The 19,768-nt window shown below is 36.6% G+C and overlaps 2 protein-coding genes and 1 non-coding gene across 3 annotated transcripts; 2 read left to right on the top strand and 1 right to left on the bottom strand.

Moving 5' to 3' along the window:
• Nucleotides 1-1,635: 1,635 nt before the first annotated feature.
• LOC118344774 lies at nt 1,636-1,719 on the bottom strand. The gene has a single exon (XR_004798523.1). It is a non-coding gene; the product is annotated as a small nucleolar RNA SNOR75 (small nucleolar RNA).
• Nucleotides 1,720-3,517: 1,798 nt separating this feature from the next.
• Nucleotides 3,518-5,999, top strand: LOC108991624. The gene is made up of 3 exons (XM_018965954.2): nt 3,518-3,709; nt 3,917-5,626; nt 5,745-5,999. Exons 1-3 carry the CDS (start codon nt 3,518-3,520, stop codon nt 5,997-5,999), a joined length of 2,157 nt encoding a protein of 718 aa, XP_018821499.2.
• Nucleotides 6,000-10,581: 4,582 nt separating this feature from the next.
• Nucleotides 10,582-13,004, top strand: LOC108991733 (octanoyltransferase LIP2p2, chloroplastic). Its single transcript, XM_018966111.2, has 4 exons — nt 10,582-10,895; nt 10,958-11,222; nt 11,351-11,501; nt 12,497-13,004. The coding sequence occupies exons 1-4, from the start codon at nt 10,726-10,728 to the stop codon at nt 12,829-12,831; spliced, it is 921 nt and encodes a 306-aa protein (XP_018821656.1). The 5' UTR covers nt 10,582-10,725; the 3' UTR covers nt 12,832-13,004.
• Nucleotides 13,005-19,768: the final 6,764 nt, after the last annotated feature.

Raw genomic sequence — 19,768 nt, 5'->3', positions numbered from 1 at the left:
CAAATTTTACATAATTCCAAAAGAACATCGGCAGCCAGGAATATTGTTTAGAGAGTAATATTACTTATCATCCCAACTTCTATTAACCTTTTATTGTCCTATGATGTGGTATTAGGTGATTAGAAATTATTTATTACATTTTACTTGTGAACTTATCATTTAATACCACATCATGGGATGATGGGAATTGGTAGGGGTGTAACTGGTCCTGTCCGATTTTGAATAAAATCTAAGACCGAACCGGTATGTACCGGTTTTGTATTTTTCAAAACCGATTACGCACCGGTTACCCTCCTAAACCGGTACTTCCAGTTTTACTGGTTTCCGGTCTGGTTTTCCGGTTTTTTTAAAATGTAAGTTTCACAATTTGCCATTAAAAATTTGTTTATAAAAAAAAAAAATTGATTTAAAAAAAACAGTTTAATACTTTTATTAATATATTAGACTCTATAATAGTATTAATATTAGACTATTGGTATAGTTATAAGTTATATATTAGTATTAGTTATAAACTTTTAGTAATTTAGCATTAACATTTTATGTAATAATTTATAAATTATAATAAGAAATTATTTCATATATGAATATACATATTATATATAAAATTTCACATAAAAATTTATAATTATACATTATATATAAAACTTATATATATTAATATTTAATATATATAAAATATTTTGTATAAAACTTATATATAAAAATATTATTTTTTATTTTTTTTAATCAACCGGTCCGGTCCGGGCCAAAAAATCCCAGAACCGGCCGGGTTTTACATTTTAAAAACCGGTTCCGGACCGGACCAGTTCAAAACTGATAAAACCGATCCGGTTCAGTCCAGTTTTCCGGTTTGAGTTTACACCCCTAGGAATTGGGATGATGAATTGATTTTTTCTTGTTTAGGTGTCAATGCCCCACAATTCCAACAACATTCTAGTAGTAATAAGCACTGCACCATTCTCATACAACTTAGTATATTAATGGTGTAATGAATCCATTCCATTGTGCCAAAATGGATTCAAAATTCAAGACAGGCACACAAGCAATCTCGAATAATAAAAATCGAGATTTCCTCCACCTTTTGGCTCCCAAAAACAATCAATCAAGAAAAAGAACATTTTCATGTAAAATATATAAAACAGTCACCAAATTGGGCATGACCTTAATATTAGACGAAAAACCAGTATCAAACTTTCAAGATCACCCTGCTAACCAAATGGTTACTCACTAGGACTGCACAACTTAGGTTCCCTTATCCCTGACAGGGAAAATGAGGGGAAGATAAATTGTTAACAGACAAGAAACTTCCAAATAAAAGTGAATAATAAGTTCTTTATCCCTGATAATAGGAAACTCCACACATGAAAGCAGCATTGCATAACATAGAAACCTTGGAGATTGACCTATGTATCACACATCGCATTTGAGATGAAATTCAAAGATAAAGAAAGAAAAAAAGTAAATGAGTATATCTGCATCTAGTCTCACCAAAAACATACAAAACAAAACAAGAATGATGATGATAACAGCTACAGTATACATATACTCCTCTACAATGCTGTCATACAGATTGAATGAGATCGTATGATAGCATTTGTTTCTTATTTCCATAGTTTTCCCTACAATAGGGGGTTTTACTCTCAGACAAATGCCTCGATTTGTCATCAAGTTGAATGGATATAGAGATCAGACTCGTCATCATTTTCATCATCACAGAGAAAAACCCCCATCATGCCAATGGAAACAAGACGATGTCAGTCACTGATTAATCATTAAAAGGTTAGGAAACCTTGCATTCCAAATATTAATGCACTTATATACATTCAATCATGCATACCTACACACATATACATATAATACATACCAGACAAATCCCAAAATGCAGACCTAAATGGGTTTCTATCAGACAAATGCCTCGATTTGTCGTCAGGGTGAATGGATTAGAAATCGGTCTCGAACCACCACCCAATACGAAGTAATCGATATAAAAATCAATAGAACGAGTTGCAACAGCAATACAGCTGACAAATCTGAAACTGAGGACTTACCTTGGAACTGCACAGAGGTTAAATTGTGCGCAACGGCGTATCAATATGCCTATGCTTTCATCATATTTATAGCTTGATAAGTACTCCCGCACTTAGGGTTTACGTTTTTTCTTTTTTCTTTTATTTTGTTTGCAATAGCCTTTTTTTTATTTTTTTTTGGATAAGAGTTAGGTATTTAAGGATAGAGAAAAACTTAAAATAAAAAAATACTCTGAAATGAGATGAGAATTTTATAAATAATAATAAAATAATTTATAAATAATAGTAAAATATTAATATACTTATTACTTTCACATCATCTAATCTAATTTTAATTAATAATTTTATTATTATTCACAAATTATCTCATCTTATTTTATTATCTAAATATGTTTTAATATTTTATGAGATTGAATAAAAAATATTATAAAATTAAATTATTTTTTTATTTTTTAATTAAAAATTTTAAAAAAATTATAATAATTAATTAAAAAATTATATATTTAATAATAAAAAGTCAAGTTTTAATTGATGACTTGGCATTCTGTACGCAATTTTCGGCTCAAGTGTAAAGTTTCAATTGCTTTCCAAAGTTTCAAACCGTGCGATAGTTTCATTAGAACCGACTCATTGAGTTACAACCTGACGCGGTCTGCTGATACAACCATTAACATGAGTCAACCATTAGTCTGGCCAACGCTTGGCCAAAATGATAGAAGTAACAGCACCGAAAAAAACCCACAAAATCAGGAAAAAGTTTAAAATCTCAAGCGGTGAAAAATGCCCACGGAAAAAACTCCCAAGCAGGAAATCGCAGAAGCCTTCTTCCTTCACTCTCTCTGTTGAAAATTATTTTCCTCTCTTACGTTTTCTTTTTCCCTCTCTCTCTTTCAAATAAAGTGAGGTCACACCACTTTACTTTCTGCATTCAACTGTTTCTCGAATGTGGAGGTCCTGAAGTTCAAAGGAAAATTAAATAGGATAGTCTCACTGCCTGTTGTGTGTTTATAGCATAGACTATATATAATCTATCTATGCATTACACATGTTTGTTCATAGTCCTAAGTGTTACGGATGGAAAAGGAAATCCTAGTCTTTAGGGTCTTTGTCTTAAGCACGTGGGCTGGGTCAAAGGAGAGGGCCCGTTAACTTAGCTATTTTACTTGTTGTAGTTAGTCTATTTGAGTTTGTTATGTTTACTGGGCCACGTTGGCTTAATGCGTCAGTTTAAGTCCATTTTTATTTTCATGGTCAGTTATTTAGTCATGGGTCAATTATGTAGTGGAGTACGTTGCATCCGTTGGTCATCACTTGACCAAGTCTACCTGTAATTGCTTTAAGTACCTTTGAGTGCTTCAGTAATCAATTATCCAGTTTCTATAATAACTTGTGTTATAAATTGGAGGTCTATGCCCCTCGAAGTGCCTATAGAAATTACATAGTGAATTTTAGATATTCTAACAGTGGTATCGCAGCCGCGTTCCTGCGACATGGTTAAGGGTACACGCAATGCTCAGTTGGCAGAAGCAGTGTCCATGCTGAAGGGAGAAACCGTGCACCTGCATGAAGAACAAGACCAACAAAAACATATGCTGGAAGCAGTGTTACAACAACTAAATAATTTGGCAGCTTCATATGAACAGTTAGCAGCAATAGCAGGTAATCCACCAAAAGGAACTCAGGTCAGTAATAATCATTTATTTGAAGGGAGTAGGGGTATTCAGGCTAGAACCTTAAGGTTGGATTTTCCAAAATTCAATGGGTCTGAACCCATGGAATGGATCTTAAACGCACAACAATTTTTTGCTTGTTTTCATACTCCTGAGGACCAAAAGCTCCAGATAGCCTTTTTCCATATGGAAGGAAAGACACTTTCTTGGTATTGTTAGTTAATGGATTCAGGACCTATTGGTGGGTGGGAAGAGTTTGTTTCTACACTTAAAGTGCGTTTTGGACCCTTAACATATGAGGACCCAGAAGGGCTGTTCACTAAGTTGAAACAAACTGCTACTGTTGAAGAATATCAAACTGAATTTGAGTACCTATCTAATAAAATCAGTGGATTATTGAAGGAATTTCGTATTAGCACTTTTATAAGTGGGTTAAGGAATGATTTGAAGATAATGGTGACCATGCTTAAGCCTAACACAATTTCAACTGCTTTTGGGTTAGCAAAATTGCAGGGGGAAGAGGTGGCTAGAAGAAAAGGAGGAACCAGCAGAAACCAAAGTCCAACCCAAACCACTTTTCCCTATATGCCAAAATTACCTGCACCTGCACCACTAATGAGATTACCATCACCACCACCTAGACCTGAAAATAGAAATAACCCCACTACCTACAACCCAAACCAAAAACCCACATTTCCCATAAAAAGAATCTCGCATTCCCAAATGCAAGAAGGAAGAGAGAAGGGGCTTTGTTACTATTGTGATGAAAAATTCAATTTTAATTACAAGTGTAGCAGGCCTAGGATTTTTCTGTTGGAAGCATTAGAAGATGAAGAAGAGGAGGAAGCTGAAACTAGTGAAGGAAAGTTGGCCTTAATTCAATTAGATAAACATGCTAAGGAAGAAAATGAGTTAGGGGAGTTGCTAGGCATTTCACTACATGCCATGGCAGGTACTCTATCACCTAAGACCATGAGGGTTGAAGGTTTTATTAATCATCAAAATGTTTTAATTCTTGTTGACACAGGAAGCATGCATAGTTTTGTGGATCCATATGTAGCAAGGAGATCAAAGCTGCAAGTAGAAGAGAGCCAGTTGATAGTCAAAGTGGCTAATGGAGATAGCTTTCCTTGTCAAGGTTACTGTAGGGCAGTTCCTATCCAACTACAGAATTTAAGAGTTAAAACTAATCTTTGTTTATTGACTTTGGGAGGTTGTGATGTGGTGTTAGGAGTCAATTGGCTAAGAGGTCTCGGGTTCATCTTGTGGAATTTTACTGACTTAACTATGCAGTTTAATTTTAGGGGAAATGAATGTAAATTGTTGGGGCTGCAACCACCCCGAGAATCTTTAGAAGAAGAGGAACATGTTCCTAAATTAAAAAAGGGGGTTGTTAAAGGAGTTTGGCTGTATTTAATTGGAAGGGAAGTGAGGACAACAGAAGAAGTCAGTATACCAGCAGTGTCAAAAATAGTGAAGGATTTTGAAGCTGTGTTTTCAGAACCACATGGTCTACCTCCACCTCGGAGTCATGACCATAAAATTGTTTTGCAGGAAGACTTAAAATCAACATGTGTTTGGATTTACATATATCCATATTACCAAAAAGCAAAAATTGAAAGACTAGTGACGAAGATGTTGAGAAGTGGAATTATAAGAGGGAGTCAAAGTCCCTATTCATCCCCGGTGCTGCTGGTTAGGAAGGTGGATAGGAGTTGGCGAATGTGTGTGGACTACCGTGCTCTCAATAAAGATACGATAAAAGATAAGTACCATATCCCTAACATTGATGAGCTATTGGATGAATTTTATGGGGCTGAAATTTTTTCTAAATTGGACTTGCGTTCTGGTTACCATCAAATCAGAATGCACGAAGGAGATATATCCAAAACAACCTTTAGGACCCATGAGGGTTACTATGAGTTTTTGGTAATGCCCTTTGGGCTTACCAATGCCCCCTCCACATTCCAAGGATTGATGAATGAGATATTCCGACCCTATTTAAGAAAGTTTGTTTTGGTTTTTTTTTTATGACATTAATTTACAGCAATCATTGGAAGACCATTTACAACATTTGCAGATTGTATTGGATACATTAAGATCTCATCAGTTGTTTGCAAAACAGTCAAAGTTTGTATTTGGCTGTAGTAAGGTGGAATATCTTGGTCATTTAATCTCTAAAGATGGTGTTAAAGCCGACCCCCACAATATTACAGCAATGCAGAGTTGGCCACTGCTTAGAAATTTGAAGGCTTTAAGGGGATTTTTAGGTCTCACGGGGTATTACAGGAAGTTTGTGTAAGGTTATAGTGCTATAGCAGCATCCCTAACAGCTCTACTTAAAAAGAACTCCTTTGTGTGGTCTGATAAGGCTCAAGCAGCCTTTGACAAATTGAAAGAAGCCATGGTTAGTCCTCCAGTTTTAAAATTACCTAATTTTAATAAGAATTTTGTGGTAGAATGTGATGCCTCAGGTGAAGGGTTAGGAGTTGTGTTAATGCAAGAAGGTAGGCCGATTGCTTATCTAAGTCAAGGTTTAAAGGGGAAAAGTCTTATGCTATCTACTTATGAGAAGGAGCTGTTGGCCTTGGTGATGGCCATAAGAAAATGGAGACATTACTTGGTTGGGCAACATTTCAAGGTCCATACTGATCAACAGGCCTTGAAATACCTTTCGGAGCAAAGGGTGGGCACCCCTGCCCAACAAAAATGGGTATCCAAGTTGCTGAGCTATGATTTTTCGGTGGAGTACAAAAGTGGGAAAACCAATAAGGTGGCAGATGCCCTATCTCGGCTACCTCATACAGAAAAACCAGAACCAACAACTAACCAAAACACCATACCAGAATCCAATCCATCCTCCCAAACAGAACACAAGTAGCCCTTCCTCCACAACACACAAACCAATCACCCATACTCATAAGCCATAAGCCTCACGCAAACCCAATGGATAGGAGAGTTAAAAAATACTTACCACCAAGATTCCCAGTTGGAGGAGCTGTTGATTAACTACCATCAGGGAATCTTGGACCAAACTCAATACCAAGTCCGCAATGACTTACTCTTTTACAAGGATAGGTTACATTTGGGGAACTTGGTGCCATTCCAGTAAGAGATCCTGCAGCAGTTCCATTGCAGTCCATTAGGGGGCCACACTGGAGTATATAAAACATATGCTCGATTAAAAAAAGAATTTTACTGCCTGGTATTGGGACGGATCGAGCCTTCATACGAGCTTGTAATACATGCCAAAGAAACAAGGTGGAAACAATTCAACCCGCAGGCTTGCTCCAGCCGTTGCCAATACCCACCAGGAACTAGTAGGATATAAGCATGGATTTCATTGAAGGGCTGCCACCTTCAGGTGGACCACAGTGATCATGGTGGTGATAGACAGATTGAGCAAATATGCTCACTTCATGTCTCTTTCACATCCATATATAGTAGTGACAACAGTACGTATTTTTCTGGACAATGTATTTAAATTGCATAGTTTTTCACTAACCATTGTCAGTGATAGGGACCCAATCTTTACAAGACAGTTTTGGAGAGAACTTTTCAAATTGAGTGGCACTGAACTTCTACTGAGTTCAACTTACCACCCCCAGACTAACGGCCAAACAGAGGTGATGAATAAAATATTAGAGGGCTATCTGAGGTGCTTTTCAGGAGATAGACCACGAGAGTGGTCATGATGGTTAACTCTGGCTGAGTATGCTTACAATACATCAGAGCATACCTCAACTAGAGTTTCACCATATGAAGCAGTCTACGGGCAACCGCCCCCAAGAATGTTGCTGTATGAAGTAGGATCCACGAGGGTTCAAGCCGTGGATGAGGAACTCAGAAACAAAGAGCTTATCAACAAACTAGTCCAAGAAAATTAAAAGGAAGCACAAGTCAAGATGAAGTTATATGCAGATCGAAAAAGAACTTATAAGGAGTTTCATGTAGGAGATAGAGTGTATCTAAGGTTACGACCTTACTGACAAATGTCCGTGGTGCTGCAAAGGAACCTCAAGTTATCACCAAGATATTATGGGCCATACACGATGGTTCAAAAAATAGGGAAAGTTGCATACAAGTTAGATCTACCACGAAACTCACAGATCTACCCTATTTTTCATGTTTCTTGCCTAAAGAAAAGGGTTGGAGAACACATAGAACCACTTACCGAGCTGCCAAGAGTAACAATGGAGGGAACCTTAGAGCCCGAGCCCGAGCCCGAGCCCGAGCCCGAACTGATTTTAGATCGAAGGTTGCTCAAGAAAGGAAGAAAGCCAGGTGTGGAGATGTTGGTACAATGGAAGGGGATGGCCAGAGAAGATGCTACATGGGTGGACTACGAAGAGCTCAAACGGCGCTTTCCCAACCTTGAGGATAGGGCTTGCTGAAGAGAGAGGATATGTTACGGATGGAAAATGAAACCCTAGTCTTTAGGGTCTTTGTCTTAAACACGTGGGCTGGATCAAAGGAAAGGGAGGGCCAGTTAACTTAGCTATTTTACTTGTTGCAGTTAGTCTATTTAAGTTTGTTATGTTTACTGGGCCACGTTGGCTTAGTGCGTCAGTTTAAGTCCATTTTTATTTCATGGTCAGTTATTTAGTCATGGGTCAATTATATAGTGGAGTACGTTGCGTCCGTTGGTCATCACTTGACCAAGTCTACCTGTAATTGCTTTAAGTACCTTTAAGTGTTTCAATAATCAATTATCCAGTTTCTATAATAACTTGTGTTACAAATTTGAGGTCCAGGCCCCTCGAAGTGCCTATAGAAATTACATTGTGAATTTTAGATATTCTAACACTAAGAAATGAACTAACTGATACCATTAATGAATCATAAAACTTAAAGTCATAAAACTTAAAGATTCATAAAACTTAAGGGTTACAAGAGAAGATGATGTTTTGATTGTTTGGAAATTATGGGTCAAGGAAATGTTAGTTTGGGTGAAAATTTTACAGAACACTTCAACTGGGTTTGGGAAAAAAAGATACCATAAATGAATTATAAAACTAAAAGTCATAAAATTTAAAGATTCATAAAAGATATATATTAATAACAAAGCACAGGTCCCAGACAAAATATATCAAAAGAATAGATTGGTTGTTTGGAAATTATGGATCAAGGAAATGTTAGTTAGGGTCACAAACCACCCGAGCGAAGAAAATCCAAAAAACCCACAACCCACAAACATAGAAAAGAGAAGAGGGAGTGTTTCCGTATGCATATGAAAAAAAAGTCACAAATGCATGACATGCCTCATAATCAATAGAACATATAACATGCTAAGTAATAACTCTAAATCAGATTTATTAAAACACAGTAAACATAATAAACACAATCATATTTATCTAAATACTTGAAATCTATTAGAAACCAAACCAGAAATAAACAGAGTGACGAACCTCTTGAACCAAGAAAAACTAACAAACCTACAAACACAGAAAAGAAAAGAGTGAGTGTTTATTTAATAAACAGACCGTACACAGAGTGACGAACCACACAAGCCAAGAAAAACTGAGAAACCCACAAACCCATAAACACAGAAAAGATTTGCATCGATCTATATCACTGTAAATAGTCACATGTCACAAAAAATTACAGCCAAAAATTATGTTTTGCCATGGATGATAAAAAAAAAAAATTGGTCACAAATATTTATTTGTGACGATTATTTTTGCTGCAAATAAGTGTTGGTGACAAAAAAATAAGTAGTTCTGACGAAAAAATATTGCCACAAATAGTATGTTACAAAATGAAAGAAAATATGGATAATGATAGGTTACTACTTTTCTACCACCCTTTTACTATTGTATAGTGTATTTGAAATTTTTATTTTATTATTATTTTTTTTAAAATATTTTTTTAACATCCACTTTTATGTTTTTTTGGAGGAAGATTCGATTTATGTTTTTTTTTTTCATTTGATTTATTTTTAATTTATCAAATCATACCACATACACATTATTTAAAATGATTATTTTTTAAAAAATATTTACATATAAATTATATATATATTTTAAAAATTAGATAAATAAAAAACTCACAAAAAAATCATTTTTAATAATAATAAAATTATATATTTACTCTTATCCACAACTTCTCTCTTTATTTTTTATTTCAAGAAAAAAACATACTTTTAAAAAAGATAAAATTACAATCTCACTCTCTTCTTTATTAAAGAAAGAAAAAAAAGATAAACCGTGAGTCAATTGCGGAGGTTAGGGGTGTAAACTCAAATCGAAAAACTGGAAAATCGGACCGAACCAGACCGGTCCGGAACCGATTTTTAAAATGTAAAAATTGGCCGGTTTTGATTCAGTTACAGTTTCGAAATTTTTTGGACCGGACCAAACCGGTTGATTAAAAAAAATAAAAAATAATATTTTTATATATAATGTATAATTATAAATTTTTATGTGAAATTTTATATATAATATATATATATATATTCATATATGAAATAATTTCTTATTATAATTTATAAATTATAATAGAAAATGTTAATAGTAAATCACTAAAAGTTTATAACTAATACTAATATATAACTTATAACTATACCAATAGTCTAATATTAATATTATTATATAGTTTAATATATTAATAAAAATATAAAACAAATTTTTTTAAATCAAATTTTTTTTTATAAACAAATTTTTAATGACAAATTATGAAACTTACATTTTAAAAAAATCGAAAAATCGGACCGGACTGGAAATCGGTAAAACCGGAAGTATCGGTTTAAGAGGGTAACCGGTGCGTAATCGGTTTTGAAAAATATAAAATTAATACATACCGATTCGATCTTAAATTTTATCCAAAATCGAACCGGACTAGACCGGTTACACCCCTAGCGGAGGTACAGAGAAGTAGAGAAGTAGGTTCCATTGTCAACTTCTTCGGTTGCTCCGCTGCAAACAACAGACTTCCCTTTCCATTTTTCACTAATCTCCACCTCGCTTCGCAGCTTCTTCTCAATGATTAAAGGGGGCTCTGCTTCGCACAAACCATAGAGGCAAAGAGATATGAATCTCCCAGCAAATCACTTTCAAATTCCCATCTTGGCATGCCCAACTCCCAAGCACACCAAGAAATCATTCCGGCCTCAGTCTCGCACACCCGTGTCAAAACCGAATCAACTCTTTGATTCCCAAGCCTTCACTTCCCCCTCGATGTCTAACGACCGACCAAGAACGTGAGTTTCTTTTCTTTTGCATTTTCGCAAACACCTTCCACGTCTGACCTCGAGTTTTGTAGGTGCGAGTGTTTCGACTTCTACAAAGATCTGGTTCCGTACGGCGAGGCATGGTCTTGGCAGAGACGAATTATTAGGGAGAAGAAGTCCTTGATTGAAAGGAACCAAGATTTTCCGGACACGCTAATTATTCTACAACATCAGCCCGTTTATACATTGGGCACAGGTAGTTCAGAGGAGTATCTGAATTTCGACATCAACAATGCTCCTTACGATGTTTACCGAACCGAACGTGGCGGGGAAGTCACCTATCATGGCCCTGGCCAGGTACTCGACCCAAATTAAAGACCATGTTTCCCAATCTTTGATAGGGTCTTAATTTGATAATTTTCTTTTCTGCTCTGTGGTTTTTGGATTTCGTTCCTAACTTTTAATGAATCTGTGTCGAACTGCAGCTAGTTATGTACCCTATTATCAATCTCCGAAATCATAGGATGGATCTTCATTGGTATCTCAGGGCACTGGAGGAGGTGGTCATCCGAGTTCTTTACTCAACATTTTCTATCAAGGCATCCCGGCTTGAAGGTTTCACTGGCGTTTGGGTTGGTATGATTCCTAATCCTTACATTTTTTTTGGCCTGTTTGCATAATGTGTATGTTCTCATTCTTCATGCACTACTTCAGAAACAAACTATCTGCTTTGAGGTTCTCTACAACTTCTATATTAAGCGACTGATTTCCATTCGAGTACCTCATAGACCCAATTTGTGGCTGTGTTTGCAAACAAAACTGTGATAATTTTTTTTTTTCCGTTTTTCTATATGTTTAGATTTTGATCTCTATTATATGCAATCTGTTATGCTCCATTTGGAAGTTGTGAAAAAAAAGTTAAAATCGATACTGGAATTTTATAGAAGCTAATTCAATTCAACATTTCTTGATTTAATTCTTATTTCTTTCAACTCCTTATCCCAGCATCAGCAGTATTGAATAACTGTGGGACGAAATAGTGTCTAAGTTTCACGTGGCCATGTTACTTCTCAAAAAAAAAAAAGATAGTTTCACATGGTCATGTTATCTCTTAACCAACTTATGAGTGGTTAATCAGATTTTTGTTGAGCTTAATGGATGAACTTTATTCTACTTTTGCAATCATATTTTCATAGGGTGAAAGTTCACCCTGAGATATGGTGCAAGTAACCAGAATAGATTTCAACGTGGTTCAAGTTCAATATGCAGTTCATGTTGGGTCTGTGGTTCCTTTGTACTAGTAAGACGTGGCAGCACATGTTTTGAGTAATAGATTTTTTTTTTTTCATAGGTATGTTTTGAGTAATAACTCCTGGAACCATGCTGTAAACTCCTGAATATTTCAACATCTCATTGTTCTGCTGAATTTAGGACCTGGACTTAGATTTGTTATTTTACTGATCTTAATAGTCTTTGCTTTCTTGGACACAGGTAGACAATATTGCCATGTCATTTTGTACAATAGTTCACCTTCGTTTATTATCCTATTTTAAATTTGTTAGGGGAGAGAAAAATGCAGAATGCTTAAGTTATTTTCATTCTCTTGATCTTTCATTTCAATTTTGCTTCAGGAGACAAGAAAGTTGCAGCCATTGGGATACGAGTATCTCAATGGATAACATATCATGGCTTGGCACTAAATGTCGCCACAGATCTAACCCCATTTCAGTCAATAGTCCCATGTGGGATTCGGAACCGTCAGGTTGGAAGCATTAAGGAGTTGCTAAGAGAACTTCAATCATCCACTGGATGTGTAAAAGCAAATGTACCTCATTACAATGATTGCCGGCTGATTGATATCACTCACACATCTTTGATCAAAGAATTTTCAGAGTTTTTTCAGCTTGAAATCCATCATATAATCAACCCCATGTTAGAGATTGAGGAAACACCACAGAGAAACTAAGTTGACTGATCTGATCCAACATGTCTGACTTTATCTGCTCAGGAAAGATAAATGATAGTAAGATACTCTTGTTTTTTCGTGGTCCTGTTAGTTCATGGATAAGTCGATGAACTCGGCAGCAGAAAATTTAGGATTATGCCTTAGATAACATAGAAGTCAAACTCAATTTTTAATGTTGATGTGGTACCGTAATAGCCCCTTTTTTTCAAGCGTATGAATCTTCTGTCTCTTTCACTGCCTTCACAGTCATATGAATATTCTGTCTCTTTTTGCTGTATCTCGGACTGCTTATAGTGGGAGCTTCTTCTCACTCCCCAACTTGAAAGTTTGTGAACTTGTCTATCTCAGAACTTGAGTTCAAATCCTCCACAGCTCTCGCTTCAGAAACTGGTGGGTGTGTGATGGTCATGTCAATTGCAAGTCTTTCTTTGGTGCCACAGACTTGGGTCTTTATGGCAACACAAGGTGAAGAAAGGTGTAATAGTAGTTTTTAAGAGCCTTTGCTCAAGAAGTGGGCAATGTTGGATTCCAAGCATTTTTTAAATGAAGGAAAAGTGGAAGCGGCTCTTGCAGCAATGGGTGAAATGGGAACAGGGTTTTTGTTGGCTCCCTTGACCTTGTTCAGTTTCTTCAAATCTGTGACAAAATGAAGTTTTCCGGAGCTGCAAGCCTGCAAAAGGGTCTTTGACTTCATAACAAGGTCTCATTTAGAACTCAGTACTGTTGTATTCAACAAATGGGAGCAGATTTATTGTAAATTTGTGACATGAGCTCTGCTTGATGAATGTTTGAGAAAACTCCTCAGTGAGACTTGATTCTTGGAATAAGATTCTGGTTGGTTTTGCTGAAAATGACGAAGGAGAAGCAGCTTTTGGAATATTTTCCTGAATGACGAAAGATCAAGTAGGGCCCAAGAATGAGAACATTTTGTGTCAACGAGCAGGGATATGGGATTACTCCTTCCGTGGAGCATTATGTCACCACGGTTGATGTTCTTGGAAAGGCACAGAAGATGGCTGGGGCAAAGGAGTTTATTGGAAATATGCTGATCAAGCCAAGTTCAGTTAGGGCAACACTACAGAAATAAGATGCAACTGAAACAAAAGGGCAACTCGATGAACGAAAATCATCTTCTGGTATGAAGCCGAGAATTAAAACGAATTTAAAAGGCAGAATGAGTTTGAACAAAAAGAAATTATGTACTAGCGCAAAGAATCCTGTGAAGATTCCAAGGGAAATACTGAAGGGAGTTATTCATGTTCGAGCGAGATTCAACAATACCACTGACTGGGACTGCTCAGAAAAAAGATTTTAGAACTGGACAAAGAACGCCAAGTGTGATATTATACAGAAGCCCAATATGAGACCAAAAATCATACTGCTAAAAATATGCAACACCCCATACATACATCAGTACTTCTCTGCTACAGGTTGATAAGGGAAAAGCCTTAAAACAGATGTCATCAAGGACTAAAGTAGACGGCGCCGAGAACTCAGAAAGTCCCTATCATGGCAAGCAGAGGACCGCTTCTTTCTATCAATTCTGGAGTAGTAGGAAGACCCTTTAAATCATGGAGAATAACAACCTCTCTATGAAATGACCAGCTTTGGTTCAGTCTATAGAGATGTATGGCAATCGTCCAGGTGCTTCTCAAGTGCAATTTGAACTGCACAGCCGATCAGAAAAGGAGCCACTACAACGGGGCCAGGCAGGGCAATCATCAGTCAGGTTACATACGCTGCAAAGAGGGGGGCAATGACCTTGAAGAACATTGTGAAGAAGCGCATGCAAAGAATCCTCTGAGACCCGTGATGAGAGCCCCGCCTCTTCGAAATTGCGGATATGTATGGCCCCTGCACGCGGTCAGTTACAAGCAGGAATGTTGCAATACCAATGTAGAACAGGACCTCAAACGATGAATTCACAATTTTCCGTTTTTTAAGTTTACACCTTCTGTTCCTTTTTTCATGTTTAATGTTTATTTATGGATTTTTTGCCTTTATAAAAAGTTTTTGGTTTTTAGAATGATTTTTTGCCTTCATAAATTGTGCAACTCATGTGGAATCTCTTCGAAAAAAACTGAAGGCCATCATGAAAAGGTGGATTTTTTCTGAAAATTCTCCAGTGTGTTCTTGTTGTTAAAGCCATATCTCGTCCAACCTTTAGCAGCCGAGTAAGTCAATAATTCCCACGGCAACCATGGTGGTCTGTGTGACTTGTGAGTGTGTCTCCATCTTACTCGGTCTCTGTTATCACTTTTTTCCAGCTCTTTATCGCCATCAACTTGAATTTTAGCTCTTATTCTTTTTGTTTGCCCCTTCGTCTGTCTCTTTAGCATGTTAAATCATAAGTATATTATATTATATTATATGAGTCGAACTCGACTCATTTAATTAAATGGTTCAAACTCTAAAACTTGAACCTGATCCTTTTTAATTAATGGGTAGCACGATACGACCCGTTTAACTCGTTTAGTAATTAACTTTTATTGGGTTAATCTAGAAACAACCCATTTAACCCGCTTCAACGCGTTTCATAGTAAATGAGTTGAGCTGACCTAATTGTGTTCTTCAAGCAACCATCGAAGTCCAAAGCCTATTGGGTCGTTCAAGACCATGTCAACTCGTTTTCTTAATGGTTGCTACTCACTTGCAAAGACACTGAAATTGTCAACTACACTTGGAGCAATCCTTTGCACATGAGGATGTTGGTTGTGGTCCGTCGTGCATTGTATAGAAGACTGATGGCTTACATTGCCGAGAGGGCGTTTTGAGACAAAGGAATGGGTTGAAAGTATGGTTTTTGGTCCAGGATCTTACTATCACCTATGCATGTGCGAGAATGTGATACGAATGAGGCTGGCGTGTTAAACAAGGCAGACTGAGAAAGAGTGTTGTTACCATTGTGAAGAATTGTGTTACCCACTGGTGCCAAAAGACTCAATATGCAGAAGTGTGGTGGTCGAGTTATAGAGTTGTCATCATATATACGAAGGAAATTCCATGATGCTTTGTTGTGAAAATTGAAGTTCCATTTCAAGGGGATGTGATGTCTAGTGTGGCAAACCCTCATCACAATTGTAGGAGAGAGCTACAATGAGACTTGCTACAAAAGTCGAGTTAGATAACTATGTCCTATTGCATTCACGGGCGAAGACAGGACTTAAGCCTTGTAGTTTGAGCAAAGTACTAGCATGCGGCTATTGGTAGACTGATGAAGTCATAAAGGCAGAATTGGAAAGAGTCGAATACTTCAAAACATAAGGGTTTGGCATGAGTTAGGTGGAGAATTTGTGCCGGCTCACTTGTGGGTAAGAACAATGGACGGAAATGAAATTGCTAGAATTTTGTTTTAGAAGGATCCCTCTAAGGGAGGTAAACCTTTGGTTTACTTGACAGGGTCAATCTAGGTATCATTTTATTTGTTATGTTAAGGTTAGTTATGAACCTAGATGGTTGTGTGGAATGTTTGTGGCATGTCAAAATGTGGGCTGATACTAAGATAATGATTGGGCCTGCAAATTGACACTACTACTTATTTGTTTAATGAGGATTTATGGGTTTTGGTAGAAATTGTTGGTATAGTTGAGCCAAAGTGAAGATAGTAGATAGACTGACATGACCACTACTCGATGTTGGAAGGTTTGGCACATTAGTGGATATTAGATTGGAATTGTCATTGGCATACTAATGGAGGCATGCATCACTTTTATAAACAACACGAGAAAGACTTCAGTTAATGTGATGGTCTGGGCATAGGAAGAGCAAAGCTTGACTGCACTGAGTGCTAAGTTCTTACAGGAGAGAATGATGCATATGGTGTCGATTGACAACAAAGATATCAGCTAGCTTAATACTTGACCAATTGGCAAGTGAATAAAGAGAGTGTGATAAGCAACACTCTCCAATTTTGTTAGCTTGATGGAGTAAGCCTTGGCCATCTCAAGCAATTAGACGTTACCTTGATGGAGACGTAGAAGTGAGCTTGGTTAAAGTGGATGGGTAGTAATGTTAGATTGAGACATGTTGGTGTGAGCAATATGGGATGGTAGGAGACCCTGACTCAGGATGGCATGACTAATCTTATGTTTTACTTGTCTACTCAAAAGAAGAGTGGAATGATCGACGATGGGCAGTCTGAAAGTCGATGGTGCTCTTGAGTCAGTGACAAAGTGATGTTGAAGAATCCACAAGAGAACATTGTTGGTGGAATCCTTGTTGAGTCACCTTGGACTCTAGACAATGATAGTTTGAATGTGAGTGCCGCAAATTGAAGGTTGGTACACTCGACAAAATAGTGGATAAGGCCGGTTAAGATAATCAATTGTTGGTATGAAACCAGAATTGTTTAAAGTTTCTTTCTAAAGTGAAAGATAGTATTGAAGTATTGTACATGGAGAAAGACTTTTGTGTCTTGAAGGTTGTTGGATAAGTTGGTCTTTGAACTGTGGTGTTCTTGGGCATGAACATTTGGTGCTGGAATGAGCTTCCATGCTACTTTCATAACGTGAAAAAATTCCATTTGGTTGGAGTGACAATTGAGAACCAATATGGTGTTGTTGATATGGCACTTGTTGAATTGTTGTACCGTCAATACAATACTTGGTGGGGGTGATTGCTGGGTAGGAGACTATTGGGTCATCCTGATGAGGAGTCAAGGAAGCGACTCTAATCAAAGCTGGGAGATGGAGTTTTAGCCTCCATTCCCCTTTTATATCAATAGGGAGTTTTCGTGTGAAAGCCATTGAGTGATAGTTATACAAGGCGATCGAAGATCCCTACAAAAGATAGCTTTCAGAAGCCCAATGCTTAAATTCAAATTACGCGATGATGAAGTTACAGTGTTTGTTTCTCAAGATTTTTTGTTATTTTTGTTTCTTTCTTTTTTTAACGTTAGAGGCCTGCTGTGTTTTTTCTCGTATCTATATAATTTGACTATTTGAGGTCTATGCCCACTTTGCTATCAGATAGGCACAGCTGACCATGGGTTGAGGACAAAGGGCATGATCAAACCGTCTTTTCGGATGAGAACTTTTCTTTGGTACCAAGCTTAACAGTCTAACAAATGATGTGAACTCCCCGTTTCTTCTTACTGTAAGGTTGCCTAGTACTCGACTTGGAAAGAAGACTTGCTCACTGTGCTTTCATCATGATGATAAGGTGGATGAGAACTTCTATGTTGAAGCAAGAGGCATTAGGACTTCTACGAATAACACCGAAAAGAAGCTCACTTAGAGCATCCTCAATGGATTAGTTAAAAACTAAATCCATTGAAAATTTAGCTATTAAACCATAAAATGTGATCACATTGGAATAGCTAAATTTCAAATAATTAGAATTTAGCTACAGTCACTTCTAAAATTATTTTCAAATTTGAAAGGAACTATTTATTCTTCAAATACATTTTATATCAATTATTTATCTCTCCATTTCCTTCCATCAACGTCTTTCTCCCTTCCCTCTAAAAAACCAGACGCTCTTCCTAGCAATAACCTGAGCATTTCATCTTCGACCAGAGAGACCCACCACCGCATCACCATCGCACCACCACCCCACGTCTCGTCGACAACAATGGCACCGCGCCACCACACTCCTACTCTAGTCAGAAACGACCAAAACCCCTCTTTCTCTCATTGATCTGCTTCTTCGAAGCTCAGGTAATCTTTTTCTTCGTATAGGATTCGATTCTCTTGATGATCCCTAACTTTTTAATGCACCTCACCATCCCTCACATTCCTCTTCTCCAAACCCTAATCTTGATTATGGATGGGTTTAGCTATTTGTGGATCTATTTTCTGTCTCTATTTATGATTGAAGGGTTGCATGTAAGCAAAATACAAAGTAGATGAGCATTAGCTTGAGGGGTTTCTGTTTCTGTTTATGATTGAGAATGCAGTTGGTCCCAAAGCTCGATTAGAATCTGATGACCTTTTCAACTGAACCAATCGGGAGTGGAAAACACAATATACTCACTGCTCATTTGAATGCCTTGGAAAAAAAGTTAGATTTCATTTGTTCAAAACATGATCCATATGTCATTTGAACGCCTTGTATATGTATGTGTGTGTATATATATATATATATTATGAGAACAAAATGATCACATGAATGGGATAATTCAAATGCATCAGATGATACAATATGTATATGTATATGTATATGTATATGTATATGTGTATGTATATGTGTATGTGTGTATATTTATGGAGGTTGATATTGGATCATAAATATTTAAGGTGTTTTATGTTTCGAAGAGTTATGTGCCATATACCTATATTCTTATTCTATTTTCATCCCATTAAGATGATGAGACATTGTTTATTGAGTTTTAGCTATTTTTTGTGGAAAAACAGCTGATTCAAGGATTATAACAATAACAAATCAACACCTTAAATCTATTTTTAATTAATTTGTTGACCAAGATACTATTGGAAATTCCAAACTAAAAGTTAACCCATTTTTGAATAATTTGATTTAGACAAGCTCATAAACAAACATAGAGCTTCGTTGCTTTGTATTCATTTTAATTACATATATAAAAAGAACCCCATATATTTCAAGATGATGAAAAATATTGCTCTTTTGAAAATATAAAGTTTACTACTACTCTCTACGACCCATATGTAATCACCATATGTGTCTTTTGGGAGTTAACTAACTAAATTCTTATCGTTAATCCCATAGTAAAGCATATATTGACTAGGACTTTATTGTTTGAAGAGTAGTTTTTATTTACTTAATTGATGGCGGGAACTTTTTCTTGTTTGAACGTTATAGTGCTATTGAATGTGATTGGTGGTGCAAATCAGTTAACATCTTACACTTTGCTTGTTTAATTGCTTTTACATTGCATAGCATTCTACCTCTGGGTTAGATGACTCTTTTGTGTTGATTATGTAGATGCAAATTACAACGTGGTGCTGGAAATATATGTGAC

This window comes from Juglans regia, chromosome 15, assembly GCF_001411555.2.
Source record: "Juglans regia cultivar Chandler chromosome 15, Walnut 2.0, whole genome shotgun sequence".
Lineage (NCBI taxonomy): Eukaryota > Viridiplantae > Streptophyta > Magnoliopsida > Fagales > Juglandaceae > Juglans > Juglans regia.
The sequence above is the reverse complement of the archived record's forward strand: the minus strand, read 5'-3'. Positions and strand labels throughout refer to the sequence as shown.

What these genes read in the sequence shown, in the direction of transcription:
- LOC108991733 (XM_018966111.2), top strand. Translation starts at nt 10,726, where the DNA reads ATGAATCTCCCAGCAAATCACTTTCAAATTCCCATCTTGGCATGCCCA. An exon ending in TCTAACGACCGACCAAGAAC is followed by an intron (nt 10,896 to 10,957) that starts GTGAGTTTCTTT and finishes CGAGTTTTGTAG; the next exon opens with GTGCGAGTGTTTCGACTTCT. An exon ending in TTTCACTGGCGTTTGGGTTG is followed by an intron (nt 11,502 to 12,496) that starts GTATGATTCCTA and finishes ATTTTGCTTCAG; the next exon opens with GAGACAAGAAAGTTGCAGCC.
- LOC108991624 (XM_018965954.2), top strand. Translation starts at nt 3,518, where the DNA reads ATGGTTAAGGGTACACGCAATGCTCAGTTGGCAGAAGCAGTGTCCATG. An exon ending in ATCCACCAAAAGGAACTCAG is followed by an intron (nt 3,710 to 3,916) that starts GTCAGTAATAAT and finishes TGGTATTGTTAG; the next exon opens with TTAATGGATTCAGGACCTAT. An exon ending in AGGGTTACTATGAGTTTTTG is followed by an intron (nt 5,627 to 5,744) that starts GTAATGCCCTTT and finishes ATTAATTTACAG; the next exon opens with CAATCATTGGAAGACCATTT.